The sequence below is a fragment of the Podarcis muralis genome, chromosome 13, assembly GCF_964188315.1.
Source record: "Podarcis muralis chromosome 13, rPodMur119.hap1.1, whole genome shotgun sequence".
NCBI classification, from domain to species: domain Eukaryota; kingdom Metazoa; phylum Chordata; class Lepidosauria; order Squamata; family Lacertidae; genus Podarcis; species Podarcis muralis.
The window spans coordinates 6636778-6654220 of NC_135667.1; the positions used below are offsets into that span (position 1 = coordinate 6636778).

General features: G+C 48.4%; 1 protein-coding gene and 1 non-coding gene across 5 annotated transcripts in view; both read right to left on the reverse strand.

Moving 5' to 3' along the window:
- Positions 1 to 17443, reverse strand: part of CARMIL3 (capping protein regulator and myosin 1 linker 3) — an 87412-nt gene that overhangs the window by 63271 nt on the left and 6698 nt on the right. For all 4 annotated transcript variants that reach the window (XM_028703072.2, XM_028703069.2, XM_028703070.2 and 1 more), the window contains exons 2-3: positions 6074 to 6168; positions 1164 to 1214 (exon numbers count right to left, since the gene is read on the reverse strand). In XM_028703072.2, the coding sequence (XP_028558905.2) occupies positions 1164 to 1214; positions 6074 to 6168 (146 nt within the window). The remainder of the gene's footprint in view (positions 1 to 1163; positions 1215 to 6073; positions 6169 to 17443) is intronic.
- Positions 4475 to 4553, reverse strand: TRNAE-CUC (transfer RNA glutamic acid (anticodon CUC)). Its single transcript has one exon. It is a non-coding gene; the product is annotated as a tRNA-Glu (tRNA).

A 17443-nucleotide genomic window follows, 5' to 3' on the forward strand; every position in this document is an offset into this window, starting at 1 on the left:
CCAAAATGGAAAACCCTTTCGTCTAGCGGGTTTTCCGTCTTGCGAGGCGTTCGTCTTGCGAGGTACCACTGTATGTTAATCTTAGGATGTTAATCTTAGGACCAGGAAATCGATATCAAGGTGATAATGATCGCTGTCTTCCTGGCCATCCTTCTTATCATGTGTATTGCTTGTTTATGACCTCAGGGGTTGCCAAATGCACTCCTTTGTAGTTCTGTTTTGTTTTCCCCAGAAATATGTGTGCTTAATTAGTTTTGGTAGTTTAACTTTGTCCCCATGTGGGGTTTGTTGATATGCTCAGAAGAAATCTGATTGGCTCTTACGAACACTCTGTAAAAAGTTCTTTTGTGAATAAAACGACCTGGGCCGGAGGGTGGAGACAGAGATTATTATACGCACCCTTCCCAGAGTCTTGCTGGTTCAAGCCTCTGTGTGTATTCTTATTAATCAGAGTTCAATCTTTCCTTTACTTTGGGAAAGCCTCAAGGGTCAGTCTGGATGACACCCAGGGGTCCCTTCTAAGCCTGTGATCCTGTACCCGTGAGGTTAGAATGGATAAGAAGAAACCCAAGCCAGTTCCTTTGTGAAGGTAACGGCTTTAGCTGGCAAGTTAAGTACCGCCATTTACATGTCCAAAGCGGTTGCCCTGTTGCCATGGAGACAGGCCTTCTCCCACCTCACCTGATGGAGAACAATAGGCCAAGGTGTACATTTTTTACTGATACTGGAAGCCGGAGACCCAGAGGCTTCTCTTGCTCTGTGCTGGATCCCAAAGCGATCTATTTGGGGTTTCCCTGAGAACCTAATGGGGAAGCAAGATCTCTGGGAGTGAGCCTGGTCATGTGTGTAAATAAAACCGTTTATCTTAAAAACACCATTGTCTCTATGGACCTTCGTCCCAAGGAAACCGAACTCTGGGGTAAGCGCTGGGACCCAGGGAGTCTCTCACTGCTCGGAGATCAGGATGTACACAGTGATACATTTAAAGCACTTTATTTCCCAAAAAGAATCGTGGGAACTGTAGTTTATCCATCACAGAGTTACAATTCCCAAACAAAAAACTATACTTTGTTGTGCTTTAAATGTACGGTGTGTAAAGAAGTATAAATGTATTTTAAATTACACACACACACACAAAATCTCTCATTTGTTCCTCCACTCACCTTGGCTGGTACCTTTAGCCCAAAGAGATAGATTCGCCAAGTGGTGAGCACCTGTGGGAAAAAGGGGGAAGAACAGAAGAGGTGAACGACAGCACAATCCTTTTCTGTTTCCCTTTGAGACACAATCCTCATGTGGATGTTGCATTGCTTTTTCTGCCTTCTGCAATCCGTGTCTCTCCAGACACCACCTCTCTCCAAACATGTCTTCCCAACCTGGATGTTCTAGAATACTGATGAGCGTTGAACTTGTTTATTTTGGAAGACATTTTGCCTCTGACGCAATGTTCTGGGGGGAAGCATTCCATTTTCCCAAGTTTGCATTTCGGCTTTTTAACAATTAGTGCCATTATTCCCTGCCCTCCAACCTGCGGGTCCCAGGGTGGGTGGCGAAAATTTTTGAAAATTCAGAATTAAAATATTACCATGAGTGGTGGTGGTGAAATGAAGGTGGTGGACTCTCATTCATTGGGTGTTTTTAAACAGAGGTTGGATGGCTGGCTGTCCTGGAGATAACTGCATTGCGGGGGTTAGACTAGATGACCCGTGGGGTCCCTTCTAACACTACAATTCTATTATCCTGTTTATTACAGCGCATGAGCTCTTGACAGCTTCACGAGTAAGTTGCGCAAGAGCTGCTAACCTACAGAAACCTTTAGCAAGCTAAAAATTATGCTGGTTGCCAGAAATCACATTTGCAATGTTGGGAAGTGAATTACTGATTTCCCAGCCTGCCATGTCTTCCTCTCTCTCCTGCTTCATCTCTAAGCCATGATGGTAAGATCTGCACTCAGGGCACTCCAGAAATCAGGGGGTCAGAAAGGAAACAAATGTGTAACTTTGCGCCAATAGGAAAAAACAGAATGCGTATGTGCCAGAACATGGGGAGGCAAACTAAGGCCCAATCGCCTTCTAAATCTGGCCCGCAAACGGCCCGCAAACGGTCCAGGAATCAGCATGTTTTTCCATGAGTAGAATGTGTCCTTTTATTTAAAATGCATCTCTGGGTTATTTGTGGGGCATAGGAATTTGATCATTCCCCCCCCCCAAAAAAAAAATAGTCCAGCCCCCCACAAGGTCTGAGGGACAGTGGACCGGCCCCCTGCTGAAAAAGTTTGCTGACCCCTGTGCTAGAACTTAACTAGGGGGGAAACTCACACTGGCTCCGCTCGCTCTCCAGACCCGTAAATGGAGTCGCCACATTTTGCCTTAAATCACAATGTGGGGCAGAAGGAGGAAATTCAACAGGTGCAGCGTTTCAACTCCGTGGCTGCACCTGTTGAATACTGGCCTGTAGCGAACCTTTCAAAGGCATGGATTTCCGGTGTTCCTGGCACCCACGAGGGGAGGGAAGGTGGCAACCTTTGTTGGGGGCTTCCTCTTATGCAGTGATTGGAAGATCACGCTGTTGCCCCTTAGCTGAAGTGGGGGTATCCTGTCCCGCTTTGCCCTAGAAGTTAACTGCTCCTGATGCCCCCTTAATTTCAACCCACAGCCTTCCCCCCCACCAAACCTCCTCATCGCTTGGCCACCCGCAAATCAGCTCCCTCCCACCCTGGGAGATCCTTTGGCCTTTATTCTGTATCATTCAATCACAACAACCTTGCGAGGCGGACCCTGGCCTGGCAAATTCACACACAGGCTCAAAACACCGTTGCAGGGAGTTTGGCCCAGACCCCATTTTTGCCAAAACCTCTCCTCTTCCGAATCCTTGGGGTGGACAGGATGGGGGGAAACTATAGGCTCTTTTTGCATCAGCCGACGCAAAGCCCCCCCCCCTCCTTTCCGCCAGCCCCCTCCCCTGTCTGCTCCTGCCTGCGACCTCCACTTTTGCTGCCAGCAGCAAATTTGCAAACCCTGACCTAATTTGCGAGGACAGGATTCGAGAGCTGGAGAGTTCGAGAGAAGAGAAGAAATGTTGGGCAGGGGGGAGGAATAGGGAAGAAGGGCCGTGAGTCGCTCCCCAAGGCCATACCACTGGGAGGAAGGACAGGGGCCAGTGTGAGTGGCCCCCAGAACGATTTCAGAAACTCCCCACTTTGTTTAGCGGGTCTTTTACCCTTTCCGTCTCTGCTCCTCTGGTTTGCTTAAGGGACCAGGAACCAGCAGTCAGAGGGAGCTGAAATAGCGCCTGGTGTCACCATATTATTTAAAGCGCAGGACTTTCCCCAAAGCATCCTGGGAACTGTAGTTTGCCCCTCACAGAGCTACAGTTCCCTGCACGGTTCCCCAGACACTTAAATGCCTGGGGTGTATGCAGCCCAAGACCAGGAATTTGGGGAGGCCTGGGTTCAATTCCTTACACCAGTCACTCTTCCAGCCCACTCTACCTGACAGGGTTGTCATGTAGATGAAATTTGATTTCTGTTTTACATCCTATGTGGGGTTTTTTGGGGGGGGGGGTCTATTGGGTTGTTGTTTTTATTTTTATTGTGTATTTTGTTGTTTTATATCTTGATTTTATTCTGGGAACCACCCTGAGACTCCTGGTATATAGGATGATATATAAATTCAATTAATAATAATAATAATAATAATAATAATAATAATAATAATTTTATACCGCTTTCTTTCTTCCTTTCTTCCTTTCTTCCTTTCTTTGTTTCTATAAACTCCTTTGTACACCACATAGATATTATTTACAATCAGCGGTGTAAAGAGAAATAAAATGGGGAGGAAGATGCACATATGAAATTAAATAAACTACGTATTTGGGAGTATATCTAAGAAGGGGGGAATTGTTATTATTATTATCTCTGGGCTGGGTGGGGTGGAGAATCACAAGAGTGAGATGTGGAGTTGACCTACAATTTGTGGCCCAGGGTCCCTCCCTTCTTTATTCCCCCCACCTCAGAACAACAGATATAAATAAGTACAGTGGTGCCTCGCAAGACGAAAAGAATCCGTTCCGCGATTCTTTTCGTCTAGCGGTTTTTTCGTCTTGCGAAGCAACCCCATTAGCGGCTAAGCGGATTAGCGCTATTAGCGATTTAGCGGCTTAGCGTCTATTAAAGGCTTAGCGGCTAAGCTGTTAAAAGCCTATTAACGGCTTAGCGGCTTTGAAAAAGGGGGGGAAAGCGAAAAAAAAATGGTGAGACTCGCAAGACGTTTTCGTCTTGCGAAGCAAGCCCATAGGGAAATTCGTCTTGCGAAGCGCCTCCGCGACGGAAAACCCTTTCGTCTTGCGGGTTTTTCGTCTTGCGAGGCATTCGTCTTGCGGGGCACCACTGTATAACAGAGACTCTTAAAAAGGTAGAGCTGGAAGGGACCCCGTGGGTCATCTAGTCCAACCCTCTGCAATGCAGGAATCTTTTTGCCCAGTGTGGGACTCGAACCCACGTCCCTGAGATTGAGAGTCTCATGCTGTACCAACTGAGCTATACCACCATGGGAATTATCAGTGGGGTTTTTTTCTGGGGGTACGCAGGGGTACGCATACCCCTAAACATTTTGTGAATCTTTTTACTTTTGCCCATTTACTGCATTGATTTCCCCCGATTTGAACTACAAAATGGTGATTTTCTTGAGTCAAAATGAGAGTACCTCTCAACTTTTTTTTGTTAGTAAAAAAGCACTGGGAATTATAATAAAAGAAAATGAATTGAAATGAAATGAAATAAAAACAATAGAATAAAAACATTAAAGTAAGATAAAACAACAACATACAAAGTAAAATGAAATGAAAACATATAAAATACAAACATAACATGACATAACAACAGCAGCTTCTCCTCCTAAGCCGCCCCCCCAACACCTCGCCCAGAGCAAGTGGCAGGTGGTTCCAAAGGTGAAAAGGAGGAAGCGGATCCAAAGACCACTGAGCTGGGTTGGGTGAGGGGGCCTCCCAGCAGATACCTGCCGGACCAGAGTCTTGGCACCAGGAGCCCAGGGCAAACCAGCAGCTTGCAAAGCAGTCCAGCCACTACCAGGATTACCGTATTTTTCCATGTATAACACGACCCCATGTATAAGACGACCAGTATTTTGGGGGAGCCATCAGCAGTTGTTGAGTTTCATCTGTAAGTTCGCTGAGCTGTTGAGCAGCTTCTCCACGATCTTCTGCTCTGGCTGACAGAACTGGTGCCGTAATACACCGCATACTGGCACTCACAAAAAACTTTTCCTAAGCCAGGAAGACCGGGTAAGCGGCCTCCCCTCCGACATTTCCCTGCTACCGCCACAGCACCAGCCCTCGCTTTGGTTGTTTAGTCGTGTCCGACTCTTCATGACCCCCTGGACCAGAGCACGCCAGGCACTCCTGTCTTCCACTGCCTCCCGCAGTTTAGTCAAACTCATGTTTGTAGCTTCGAGAACACTGTCCAACCATCTTGTCCTCTGTCGTCCCCTTCTCTTTGTGCCCTCCATCTTTCCCAACATCAGGGTCTTTTCCAGGGAGTCTTCCTCTTCTCATGAGGTGGCCAAAGTCTTGGAACCTCAGCTTCAGGATCTGTCCTTGCAGTGAGCACTCAGGGCTGATTTCCTTCAGAATGGAGAGGTCTGATCTTCTTGCAGTCCATGGGACTCTCAAGAGTCTCCTCCAGCACCAGAATTCAAAAGCATCAATTCTTTGGCGATCAGCCTTCTTTATGGTCCAGCTCTCACTTCCATATATCACTACTGGGAAAACCAGAGCTTTAACTATACGGACCTTTGTTGGCAAGGTGACGTCTCTGCTTTTTAAGATGCTGTCTAGGTTTGTCGTCACTTTTCTCCCAAGAAGCAGGCGTCTTTTAATTTCGTGACTGCTGTCACCATCTGCAGTGATCTTAGCCTATTAACCTGTGTATAAGACGACCCTCAATTTATCACCCCAAAAAAAATCAGGAAAAAAAGGTCGTGTTATACATGGGAAAATACGATATTTCCCCACCACCACCACCACCTGGTCCCCCAACCCCTGGGGAGTCTCTCACCAGCACCCTGTCCTCGCTTTTCTTCGGCTTGGTTTCCAGCTTCACCCTCACCAGCAGGTGGATGGGAGGCCGGTTCAGGAACTTCCGGATGCTGTCTGGAAAGGAAGCGGAGCGGGTTAGGATCTGGAGGCTGGGACTCAATGGGGCTGGTTGGGCAGAATGCAAGGAGTCAGCCAGTAGGGGGAGCCAGAGCCAACGAGCCTCCGCTATCCAGTGTCAGGAAGGAAGGACAGTGGCTGAGTTGCCCTGTCTGCCCTTCCCTTGGTGAACTTCAGGTCAGCTTTCCAAAGAAAAGCAAGGGTCTGGGATTTTGGGAACGAAGAAATGAGAAGGGTGCCACTGAGCTTGTGCAGAGTGCCTTCCCCTCCCCCACCAAGGTAACCGCTGCCTCTAAACGTATTTGTTCATGTCTGCAAAAAGGGAGCACTAAGAGACTGATAAGTTCTCCTGGTTTAGAGTTTTCAGAGTTGCCTGTAAGGAATCCTGGGGTATTCCAGGAAAATGTTTACACAACTGCTTAAAGAATTTAAGCTTTTCAAAGATTGAGTCCTGAAGCAAAATATGAAAATCACTTTCTTTTAAAAAAAAAACCCCACACACGTTAGATTCTGCAGATTTTGCAACATTTCCAGAACATACAAATGTCCCACTGGATATAAAGTGATAATCATGATTTCAGCCTCTGCACACCAAGGGTAAACAAAATGTGACTGAGAATCTGGAAAGATTAAGCACTCCCCCCAAATTACATCCTTTTAGCCCTTTCCTAGCCCAAAATCAAATCGCCACACAGCTATGAAGCTGACTAGATGACATTAAGCCAGCCACTTTCTTAAGCTCAACCTACAACACAGGGTTGTTGTGAAGATGAAACAGGAGGGGGGATAAGAGAAGCTGGATAAAAATGTAAATAAAATAATAGTGGTCTCTTTCTTATCAGGATTTCATGCATTCTAGGCCCCTGCCTTTGTGGCAAAAACTTTAAAAGAAAGAGATTCTGGGGTTAATTATAATAAATAAATAAATAAATATCTTTATTACTGTACAGAGACCCAACAAATAATGATAATAATATTTATTATTTATACCCCGCCCATCTGGCTGGGTTTCCCCAGCCACTCTGGGCACCTCCCAACCGAATATTAAAAACCACAATACAGCATTAAACATTAAAAACTTCCCGAAACAGGACTGCCTTCAGATGTTGCACTCTTGATCAAATTAAACCCTACACATAGTTTCTAAAGGAAGAGGTCCTGGGGGGCTCAAGGGCTCCTGCAAATTACGTTCCCCGATCCGGGGGTCCCAAATGTGTTAAGGAGCGACGTGGAATAGAGCAAGGCGCTCTGCGCATGCCCAGGGGAATTCTCTTCATGGCATTGCTCCATCGCGTTGTCGTGGGAGCTGAAGGGAGGACTTTTCAGGAGCTCGGATCGACCCGCCAGAGGCAGGCAGTCGCCATTCAATCAATGGCTTCGCTCCGGGTAGCTTCTCCGCTTCAGCCAAGCAAAAGCGTACAGGATGAAACCGTCCCCCACTACCGCTTCTTTCCAACTGACAACGCCTCGGGGTAAACTGAGGCCACCGGCCGCCTCTGTCTGGTGTGAGCTGAGAGAAAGAGAATGAGCGTGTGTTTGTGTGTGTGTGTGTGTGTGTGTGTGTGTGGTGTCCTCGGCTGGGTGTGCAGGGAACTGGGGCGAAGCATTGGAGGTGACAGGCCTGGCGGCCGAGACAAATTGGTCCTGACAGCTGAGGAAGGGAAGACCTTGTTCTTCTGGAGAAGGGAAAGAGGCTTCGAGGCCTCCCCGAGGTCTTCCCCACCACCATTCCTCACACACAGCTGTTGTGAGGCCCACAAAACTCCCAGGTCGGATATGTCTCTCTGAGACTTATCAGGGCCAGTTGAAACCCCCTCGGTCGTGTCCAAATGCAGGCCCGCAATTTATACGCCATACTAGCTCCCCTACCCGATCGGCCCAAACCAAAAGGAAAAAACGTGGTGGAACGGAGCAAATAACTACAGGCGACTCGTGCCATCGAGCCAGGCTGTGTGATGCATGGCATGGCGGTTAGTGTTGGACGAGAGCTTGCAATGGTAAAGGTAAAGGGACCCCTGACCGTTAGGTCCAGTCGTGGCCGACTCTGGGGTTGCGGCACTCATCTTGCTTTATTGGCCGAGGGAGCCGGCGTACAGCTTCTGGGTCATGTGGCCAGCATGACTAAGCCGCTTCTGGCGAACCAGAGCGGCGCACGGAAACGCCGTTTACCTTCTCGCTGGAGTGGTACCTATTTATCTACTTGCACTGGTGTGCTTTTGAATTGCTAGGTTGGCAGGAGCAGGGACACAGCAACTGGAGCTTACCCCATCGTGGGGATTCAAACCGCCGACCTTCTGATCGGCGAGTCCTAGGCTCTGTGGTTTAACCCACAGCGCCACCCGCGTCCCGAGCTTACAAAGACCCGGGTTCAAATCCACACCCTGCCATGAAGTCCATGGGTGTGTTTCAGATGGCCTCTTGTTTTGGAAAGAACAAATTAGGTAGGGTTGCATTTAATAAAGAATAATAATAAATTTTTATTTTTACTCCACCCTCCCCGACCAGAACCAGTCTCAGAGTGGCTAACATGAATAAAATTACAATAAAACATAATAGGAATTGGGGGTGGGGAGAGAAACAAGAGAGAAACGAAACAAATCTGTGCCCCACATCCCTGCTAGTGAGTCAGTCGGGCTTACTAAAGGGCCTTATTTAAGATTGCCCTGCCCTGAACTACAACTCCCATAATGCCTTACTCTAATGGTCATGCTGGCTTGGGCTGACGAGAGTTCAACAACTGGCTCAGTTTGTTTCATGTTACCTCTACTTAGCAGCTGCAAGACAGGCAGAAATCCCACTGGTGAATCTTCTCCCCTTACAGCATTTCCACACTGGCTGGGGTTCCCCTCCCCCAGGGTGAAAACGACAAAAAGAGAACGAGCGGATTCCATCTCAAACTAAAGCTTGATTGATTAATCCGCTCAATACTGAGAATAATAATGATAGCTAAATACCACTAACGACAATGGAACAATATAAGATCATGGAAAGCTGCCTTACACTAGCTCTAGTTTAGTACTGTCTGCACTGACTGGCAGCCGCTTTCGGAGGTTTCAGGCATGGCTCTCTCCCAGTCCTATCAGGGACTGAACCTGAGACTTTCTGCTTGCAAAACAGATGCTCCACAAACAGAGCTAAAAGCCCTTCCCTATAGGGAATGAATGAATGAATGAATGAATAATAATAATAATAATAATAATAATAATAATAATAATAATGACAATGATAATATTCCTCTGAGCAAATGCAGAGTTCTCCCCTTCCCCACAGAGCAACGACTGTTTGCCATCTGTTTTAGAGATGACATGAAGATCGGAGACTACACCTTCTGCTAAGAAATCAGCCTGCGATATTACTACAGTCTGATTCCTCAGCTTGTTATTTTGGGACAGGATCCAAGCCAGTGTGGTGGAAACACTAATGTTACCTGAGACAGCTTCTTACACTCCAGCAATATCAAACCTGCTCCCCCCCCCCTGTGTGGTTTCCCCATCTTAGGGAAACGGGGAGAGAAAGGAACCAATATTGCTGCTGGCGAGGCCTAGATGGGAAATCAAATTTGGCTGAAGACCATTAGGGAGAGTGTTGGCAAAATCAAGGAATATAAAAGGCAAGTAACAGCACTAGGAGTGGCCATGCCACACAGAGGCCATTTTCCTCACAGCTTTTTAAACTGGCCTAAGTGCCGTGGCTTCCACCAATAGGCCTGGCCCCCAGCATAGGAGTATGTAGTTTCAAGGAAGCCAGCATGGTCCCCTCCGGACACTGTTGAACTACAGTTTCCAATCTCCCTGACCATTGGGCATGCTGACTGGAGCTGGTGGAGGGCATGAGAGACACTTTGGAGAAGCAGAAGAACCCAGAGGAGACATCTGCACAGCTTGAATTGAGAACTGAGATTCCTGTATTGCAGGGGGTTGGACTAGATGACTAGATGAGTTGTTCCAACGCAACAATTCTATGAAGCCCCAAGATCTTGGGCAGGATGGGAATGTGGCCCTCCAGCTCTCTCTATCAGGCCTTCGGGAGCCTCCCCGGGTGTGTGACAACACCTCTTGCTTGCCTGGATGAAGAATGGGAGAGATAAGCGTAGGGGTTGTAGGAACCGCTGGCCTTTTCATGGCTGTACAGTCACCAGCTACACAAAGGTAAGAGATGCCTCTGTCATCCCGCCCACTTTCTGCCTCTGGCCCCGCCCACAACCCGAGGGCTGCTCGTCATGGAACACAGTCCTCAGACTGAAAGAGGTTCTCTGCACTCTCCAACCCCTGGGCAAAGAGGAAGGCAGCAGCTCTTTACTTGGCCCGACGCAACTGTCAGGGGGCAGAGCCTCAGTCAGTAAATGCATAGCTCAAGGCCTCTGCCAGTTGCTCTGCTGAGACAACATGCATGTCCTACCTCTGCTGCAGAATCGCTGGCCATGGTCCTGAAACTCACACCTAGATCGCTCTCCAAGGTGCTGATCCCTGCCTTCGCTAGCCTTCTAGTCTGCCTGGGACATCCTTCTTCTTGCCTGGGCAGTCACTGCTCTGCAGTTATGAGCATCCCCATAGATTAGGATCAGTGGCTTCCTTTAGCATAGCGGTTCTCAACCTGTGGGTCCCCAGATGTTGTTGGACTACAACTCCCATCATCCCTGAGCTCTGGCCTTGCTAGCTAGAGGTGATGGGAGTTGTAGTCCAACAACATCTGGGGACCCACAGGTTGAGAACCGCTGCTTTAGCGCAAGATCATACTCATGGGTCGGCAAACTAAGGTCCAAGGGCTGGATCAGGCCCAACTGCCTTCTAGATCTGGCCCATGGACGGTCTGGGAATCCAGGCAGCTGACATAGTGCGCGCCATGGTTTTTGCGACTCAGCCAGGCTTGGGGGTCAAAAGTGAGGAGGGCAGCTGCTCAAGAAAAGCCCCTTCTCCATCCGTCGTGAATGCGCAGAAATCTTTTCTTCCAGGGTGGGGAAGAGGGGAAAGGAGCCACAGTTCAGATTTCCACCATGGAGCTGCCGGCGACTGACCTCAGGAAGGGCAGCTGCGGTGACAGGGGTTTGGAGGTGCCTCGGGAGCAACACCCGCCGGTGTCTGTGGTGGCAGTGCTCCCCACCATAGGAAGCGGGGAGCTCCTGGGCGGTTGCACTCCAAAGCAGTTATGCGCTCTGCTGGGGACGCCACTTGTTAGCTACACGGTGTGAGCCATGGAAAGGTAAATAGCCACCGCCGCCTCGTCTTCCCTCATGCGGGGGAAAGAACGTTTTTGCTTGAGCGGCGCCGGTCTGACTTAGCGTGGCCAACAGCTTTTCCCTTCACCCACGCATGTGCACACACTTTCCAGGGCTGACGGGAATGGTGCGCTTACCTCAGCCCCCCAGCCTCCACCCCGCCTTATGAGAGAAATAATAACTGTCAACGCATAAAACGCAAAGGAAGCAGCGTGGGTGTATGAGGGAACACCCCCCCCCAAAAAAAATCGCTTTTGGGCAACACTGGGGTTGGTCCCAGTAAGTGTTTTTGCCAAAAATGCGGGTCATAATCATGGCAACATATAGTCCGGCCCCCCACAAGGTCTGAGGGACAGTGGACCGGCCCCCTGCTGAAAAAGTTTGCTGACCCCTGATCATACTTTTGTACTGAGAGCTCACGACAACCACCTGGCACCATTCTCACAACCGTTCATCTGAAGAATCCCTCGTTCCATCCGGCCTTAAGTAGCCAAGAAACCCGGGATTCATCTCCTGAGCACATGCAGAGCGGACGGCAAAAATAGTGCCTCTGAGCATACACAGCATGTATATGCTGGGCCATAGCTCTGCTGTGCTTCGCACGGCAAGCGTCTAGGGTCTGAGGCACAACCCCTCCAGTATATCTAGGTGTAAGAACGTGAGAATAAATTTCTCTGATCCTCTTTTTGTCTGATCGAAGTTAATGGCATCACCACACCATGTGGGAGCCAATTCCACAGTGACCTATGTGCTGTGTGATCTTTGGCTTGCGTGCTTGGCATCCGCCTGTCTCCAGAGACAATGAAGTGTGCCTCCAGGGGTGAAGTCACAAACAGCTGCACTAGCAGCACGAAAGTGACCTCCCTGGCGCACAAGCCTGGCCAGAGTGTATGGAGGTCCTGGGCTGCCCAGACGACAAGATCCCCCTGCCAGTCTCACTGATGTGGTCCAAAGGAAAGCAGAGCAAGGCTTTGGGCACCAACTCAACTGCAGGAGTTGCTGGAAGGAGGTGAACAAGGCACCATCCAACTGTCTTAAGGACTCCGGATTTGTGTATGGTTTACTGAAGGAGCGTCTCCACCCCATCGCTCTGCCCGGACACTGAGGTCCAGCGCCAAGGGCCTTCTGGCAGTGACCTCACTGCGAGAAGCCAAGTTACAGGGAACCAGGCAGAGGGCCTTCTCGGTGGTGGCGCCCTCCCTGTGGAACGCCCTCCCACCAGATGTCAAAGAGAACAACAACTACCAGATTTTTAGAAGACATCTGAAGGCAGCCCTGTTTAGGGAAACTTTTAATGTTTAATAGGTTATTGTATTTTGATATTCCGTTGGAAGCCGCCCAGAGTGGCTGGAGAAACCCAGCCAGATGAGTGGGGTATAAATAATAAATTATTATTATTATTATTATTATTATTATTATTATTACTCCTGAGACTTTTCTTCTCCCACAAGGCAGCAGAGGTCTCCCGCAGCAACTGCCGTTCAGAGGCATCTTGCTTCTGATCGTTGATGTTTTGAATCACCTGGTTTAGTTGTTAGCCAACGATAGCCCTTCTCTGCCATCAATCTCTCAAATCACCAGCTACTTCCCAAACTGTGTAATGGGTATTACGGGCACCAAACACCCGTCCCCTGGGGAAGATGGCTGCTGAATCTGTGTGATTCATCGGTCTGACTCGGCCTCTTTCAATACCCCGAGCCGCTCACGTTCATTCTCTCAGCCCAGCCTGAAGTGGGGGGGAACCGTGCGCCTTCCCCACAGCTCCTTGGAGGCAGGGCCAAGCTCCAGAAAGTGGTATGGTGAGACTATTGCCAGGGTGGGTCTGCCACCCTAAGGGTGCAACAATTTCCACTTTGCACAGAGAATCAGAAGAAGAAGAGTTTGGATTTGATATCCCGCTTTATCACTACCCGAAGGAGTCTCAAAGAGGCTAACATTCTCCTTTCCCTTCCTCCCCCACAACAAACACTCTGTGAGGTGAGGGGGGCTGAGAGACTTCAGAGAAGTGTGACTGGCCCTAGGTTACCCAGCAGCTGCATGTGGAGGAGCGGAGACGCGAACCCGGTTCACCAGATTACAAGACTACCGCTCTTAACCACTACACCACACTGGCTCTCTCAGAGGCAACCAGGTGTAGCCTGATAGGTGCCATAGGAATTGAGGGGATGCTCATCAAATTTGCAGGTGGCACCAAACCGGGAGGGGTAGCCAATGCCACAGAAGACAGAATCATGATTTGAGGTGGCCTTAATAGGTTGGAGAACTGGAGCCCAAACTAACAAAACGAATTTCAGTAGGGACAAATGTCAGGTGGTTCTGAACTTAAGCAGGAAGTACCAGGTGCACAGATATAAGATGGGGGACACCTGACTTGCCAGCGGTACATGTGAAAAGGATTCTAGGGGTCTTGGTGGACCACAAGCTGAACATGAGTCAACAGTGTGATGCATCACCAAAATAGCTAATGCTATTCTTGGCTGCATCAGCAGAAGTACAGCGTCCGGATAAAGAGAAGTAATAGCGCCACCCAAATTCTGCCTTGCTCAAGACCACAGCTGGAATACTGTGCCCAGGCCTGGGTGCCACGATTGAAGCTGGAATGTGTGTGCGGAGGAGGGCAGCCAAGATGATCAAGGGTCTGGAAACCAAGCCTGATGAGGAACGGTTGAAGGAGCTGGGTATGTTCAGCCTGGAAAAGAGGAGACTGAGAGGAGATAGCCATCTTCAAATATCTGAAGGGCTGTCACGTGGAAGGTGGGGGCAAGCTGGTTTTCTCCTGCTCTGGAGGGCAGGACTCGAACCCATGTCTTCAAGTTACAAGAAAAGAGATTCCAACTAAACATCAAAAAGAACTTTCCGGCAGTAAGGAGCTGGCCTCCCTCGGGAGGTGGCGAACTCTCCTTCCTTGGAGGTTTTTAAGCAGAGGTGGGGAGGTCATCTCTCATGAATGCTTCAGTTGAGATTCCTGAATTGCTGGGGGTTGGTCTAGATGTCCCTTGGGGTCCCTTCCAAACCTATGGTTCCATGAGTCTGTGATTCTATACCCCATCAGAGGGTGCCAAGCCCGCTCCCCAAATCCTGGCGCCCAGTGCTTCTCAGCGCGAAGGGGGGGGTACAAATAGATCGCAACAGCAGCAACCCTAACAGTTTCCTTTTTGGGGAAGAAGCAGCATCTTGGATTGGGGTGCTGTGACCTAATTTCTCTCGTGAGCAATTATGCTCAGGGGAAAGGGGAAACGGTGTTCATTTTTAGATTTCCATGTCTTGGCTTCTTCCTGTCTGAACTGTGCTATGTCTCAAGAAAAGTGGGGGAGAGAAGCAACCCATCCCACTCCCCCACACAAAAACACCCAGAGAGGCTCTTGGGAAACAAAACCTCAAGGCGGGAGGAAATTTTGCCAATGCATATCGTAAGGTTTGAGGCAACAAATGCCCCTTTGCTTCACACCGAAAGCCCTGGCAGATGCCTGCAGCCTTTTAATAAAACACATACACACAGCAACACCAACCTGCAACGTTGTCCTTTTAGTCTTTTGGTGGGGTCACCTTTGCAATTTTGTTTTGAGCCGGATTAGGGGATTTAAATGGGCGCTTAGAGCTGGTGCGCTTTGGTTAAAAGCAGCATTAGCGCTGTGCATGTGAGACGGAGGGGTGGGGGAGTGATTTGAGATGGATTCCTATTTGCTCTGCGCCGCACACATCTGCATTTTCCTGAGCGCTCTTTAAGAGCCAGTCCCAGCAGAGAGGTCCGTGTTTTGGATTACTGATGGCATCTTTATAAATTATTCCTCCGTGCTGGCGCACCAAGGAGCAGCGTGGGCTGAGACATTTTGCAGGTCTCGGGATTTCAGATGTGAAGCTGTAAGAGCCTCGACTCTTCTGGCGGTGATAACGATCTGGTTTCAGGGGCAATCCTCTCTGCACGCCAAACCATGGTTTGACAAGCAGAAATGTAGTAGAAGCTTGCAGGCTCCCCTTTCCTCTTCTCACCTAACATGCAAATTCCCCTTCTCCCTCCCATAGTTTGCTATAACCACAGTTTACTGTTGAATCTGCACTGAGACTAGCCAGCCCTAGATGCCTTGAGACCACGGCTGGTTTGCAAACCACGGTTTCCTGGTTCGCTTTAGGAAATCCTCAACGGGAAAGAGAATTTGGCATGTCAGAGGAGGAGTGAGGAGCACATCGAGCACAATTCAAAGTGTTGGTGCTGACCTCTAAAGCCCTAAACGGCCTCGGTCCAGTATATCTGAAGGAGTGTCTCCACCCCCATCGTTCTGCCCCGACACTGAGGTCCAGCACCGAGGGCCTTCTGGTGGTTCCCTCACTGCAAGAAGCCAAGTTACAGGGAACCAGGCAGAGGGCCTTCTCGGTAGTGGCACCGGCCTTGTAGAACACCCTCCCACCAGATGTCAAAGAGAACAACAACTACCAGACTTTTAGAAGACATCTGAAGGTGGCCCAGTTTAGGGAAGCTTTTAATGTTTGATGCGTTACTGTATTTTAATATTTTGTTGGAAGCTGCCTAGAGTGGCTGGAGAAGCCCAGCCAGATGGGCGGGGTATAAATAATAAATTTAGTAGTAATAGTAGTATTAAGCAACTGCGGCCGGCTGCCCTACTTTAGACAGGCGCTCCTCTATCTGAAAGGCTGCCCAGTACAAAACCAATACAAAACCCTAAGAAGGGATAGCAGAATTGCCAGTCAACAGTTAGCACTTCCATCACAAACATAGCTTCCCCAACTATGGCGAGATGTATCACACTTCTATCTAAATTACAGCAATTCTTTCTAAATTTGCATATGAATCAGAATATACAGATTTTACACAGATCTGAACCCTCTTTTATCCTGTTTTCGGATGGTGTGTAAGTTGCCTCTCCAGCATCAGTCCGTCACAGACACAAGATCCATTTAGAGTGCTCTTGTACCACTTTGTCACAGCTTCTCTACGTCCCGCAAAGACTCCTGGGGACTGTAGTTTGTGGATGGTTGCTGACCTCACAGAGCTACAATTCCCAGCAAGGTTAACAAACTACACTTCCCAGGATTCCACAGGACTGCTATGACAGGGTTTTGGGCTCATGGTGCAGATAGGACCTAAATTACCTCTCACACCTACTGTGAGTAGGAATACTGAATCAGAAAAATAATTTGAGCGCTGGGGAAGCACAATTCCACATTCCCCCAACCAGAATTCTAAGGGTGATCTTGAGATGGATAAGGAATGACACAGAAATGTGTCGAGATGAATGGAAGTAGTTAAAACTGCAGTTACGGTATAAGGGATTGGTATTTTGACTGGGGTGTAATTGAAATTTATAAGATTTTGGAACGCAGAAACAAAGAGAATAATCAAACAGTCCATTCTAGCACACGGGGGGGGGGGCACCTCAATTGTATAATTTGGCAATGGTCGGCATTACTAATTGTATTATAATTTGGCATCGTTATAATGAGGATATTATTGGATTGTTGTAATTGAAAACTAATAAAAATTATTATCGAAAAAGGAATGCGTCAAGAGAAGGAAGTGTTATATCAATACGTTGCGAATTGCCCTGTGATCTTTGGATGAAGGGCAGTATAAAATTTTAATTAATAATAATAATAATGGAAGTAGCACCTAGAACCTGGTCTGAGATGGGCATATCGTTGAACCGACTGGAAGCAGCAACCGGCAACGCGATTCAACACAAACACAAGCAGACAACAGCCAGATATGATTCCAAGCACGGTCGCATTTGACTTCAAAAGAATAAACATCTCCAAAATGAGGGAGGCAATAGGAAGAAAGCTGAAAGGGAAGATAAAGCCGGTAAAATCTCTCCAAACTGCACAGAGCTTATTTAAAACCACCCTAGTAGAAGCTTAAGCTAATTTTTTAATTTTTTTTTAATGCCGTCAAGTCGAAGCGGATGCCAATGTGGTTAACTAGCAGCGTCGAGGAAGCTATGAAAAGGGGAAGAAAGGCTTCTTTCAGAAATACTGAAGGCTTGCCCAATTGCGGAGAACAGAAAAAGAAGAAGCACAAAACCTGGAGAAGCAAATGCGACG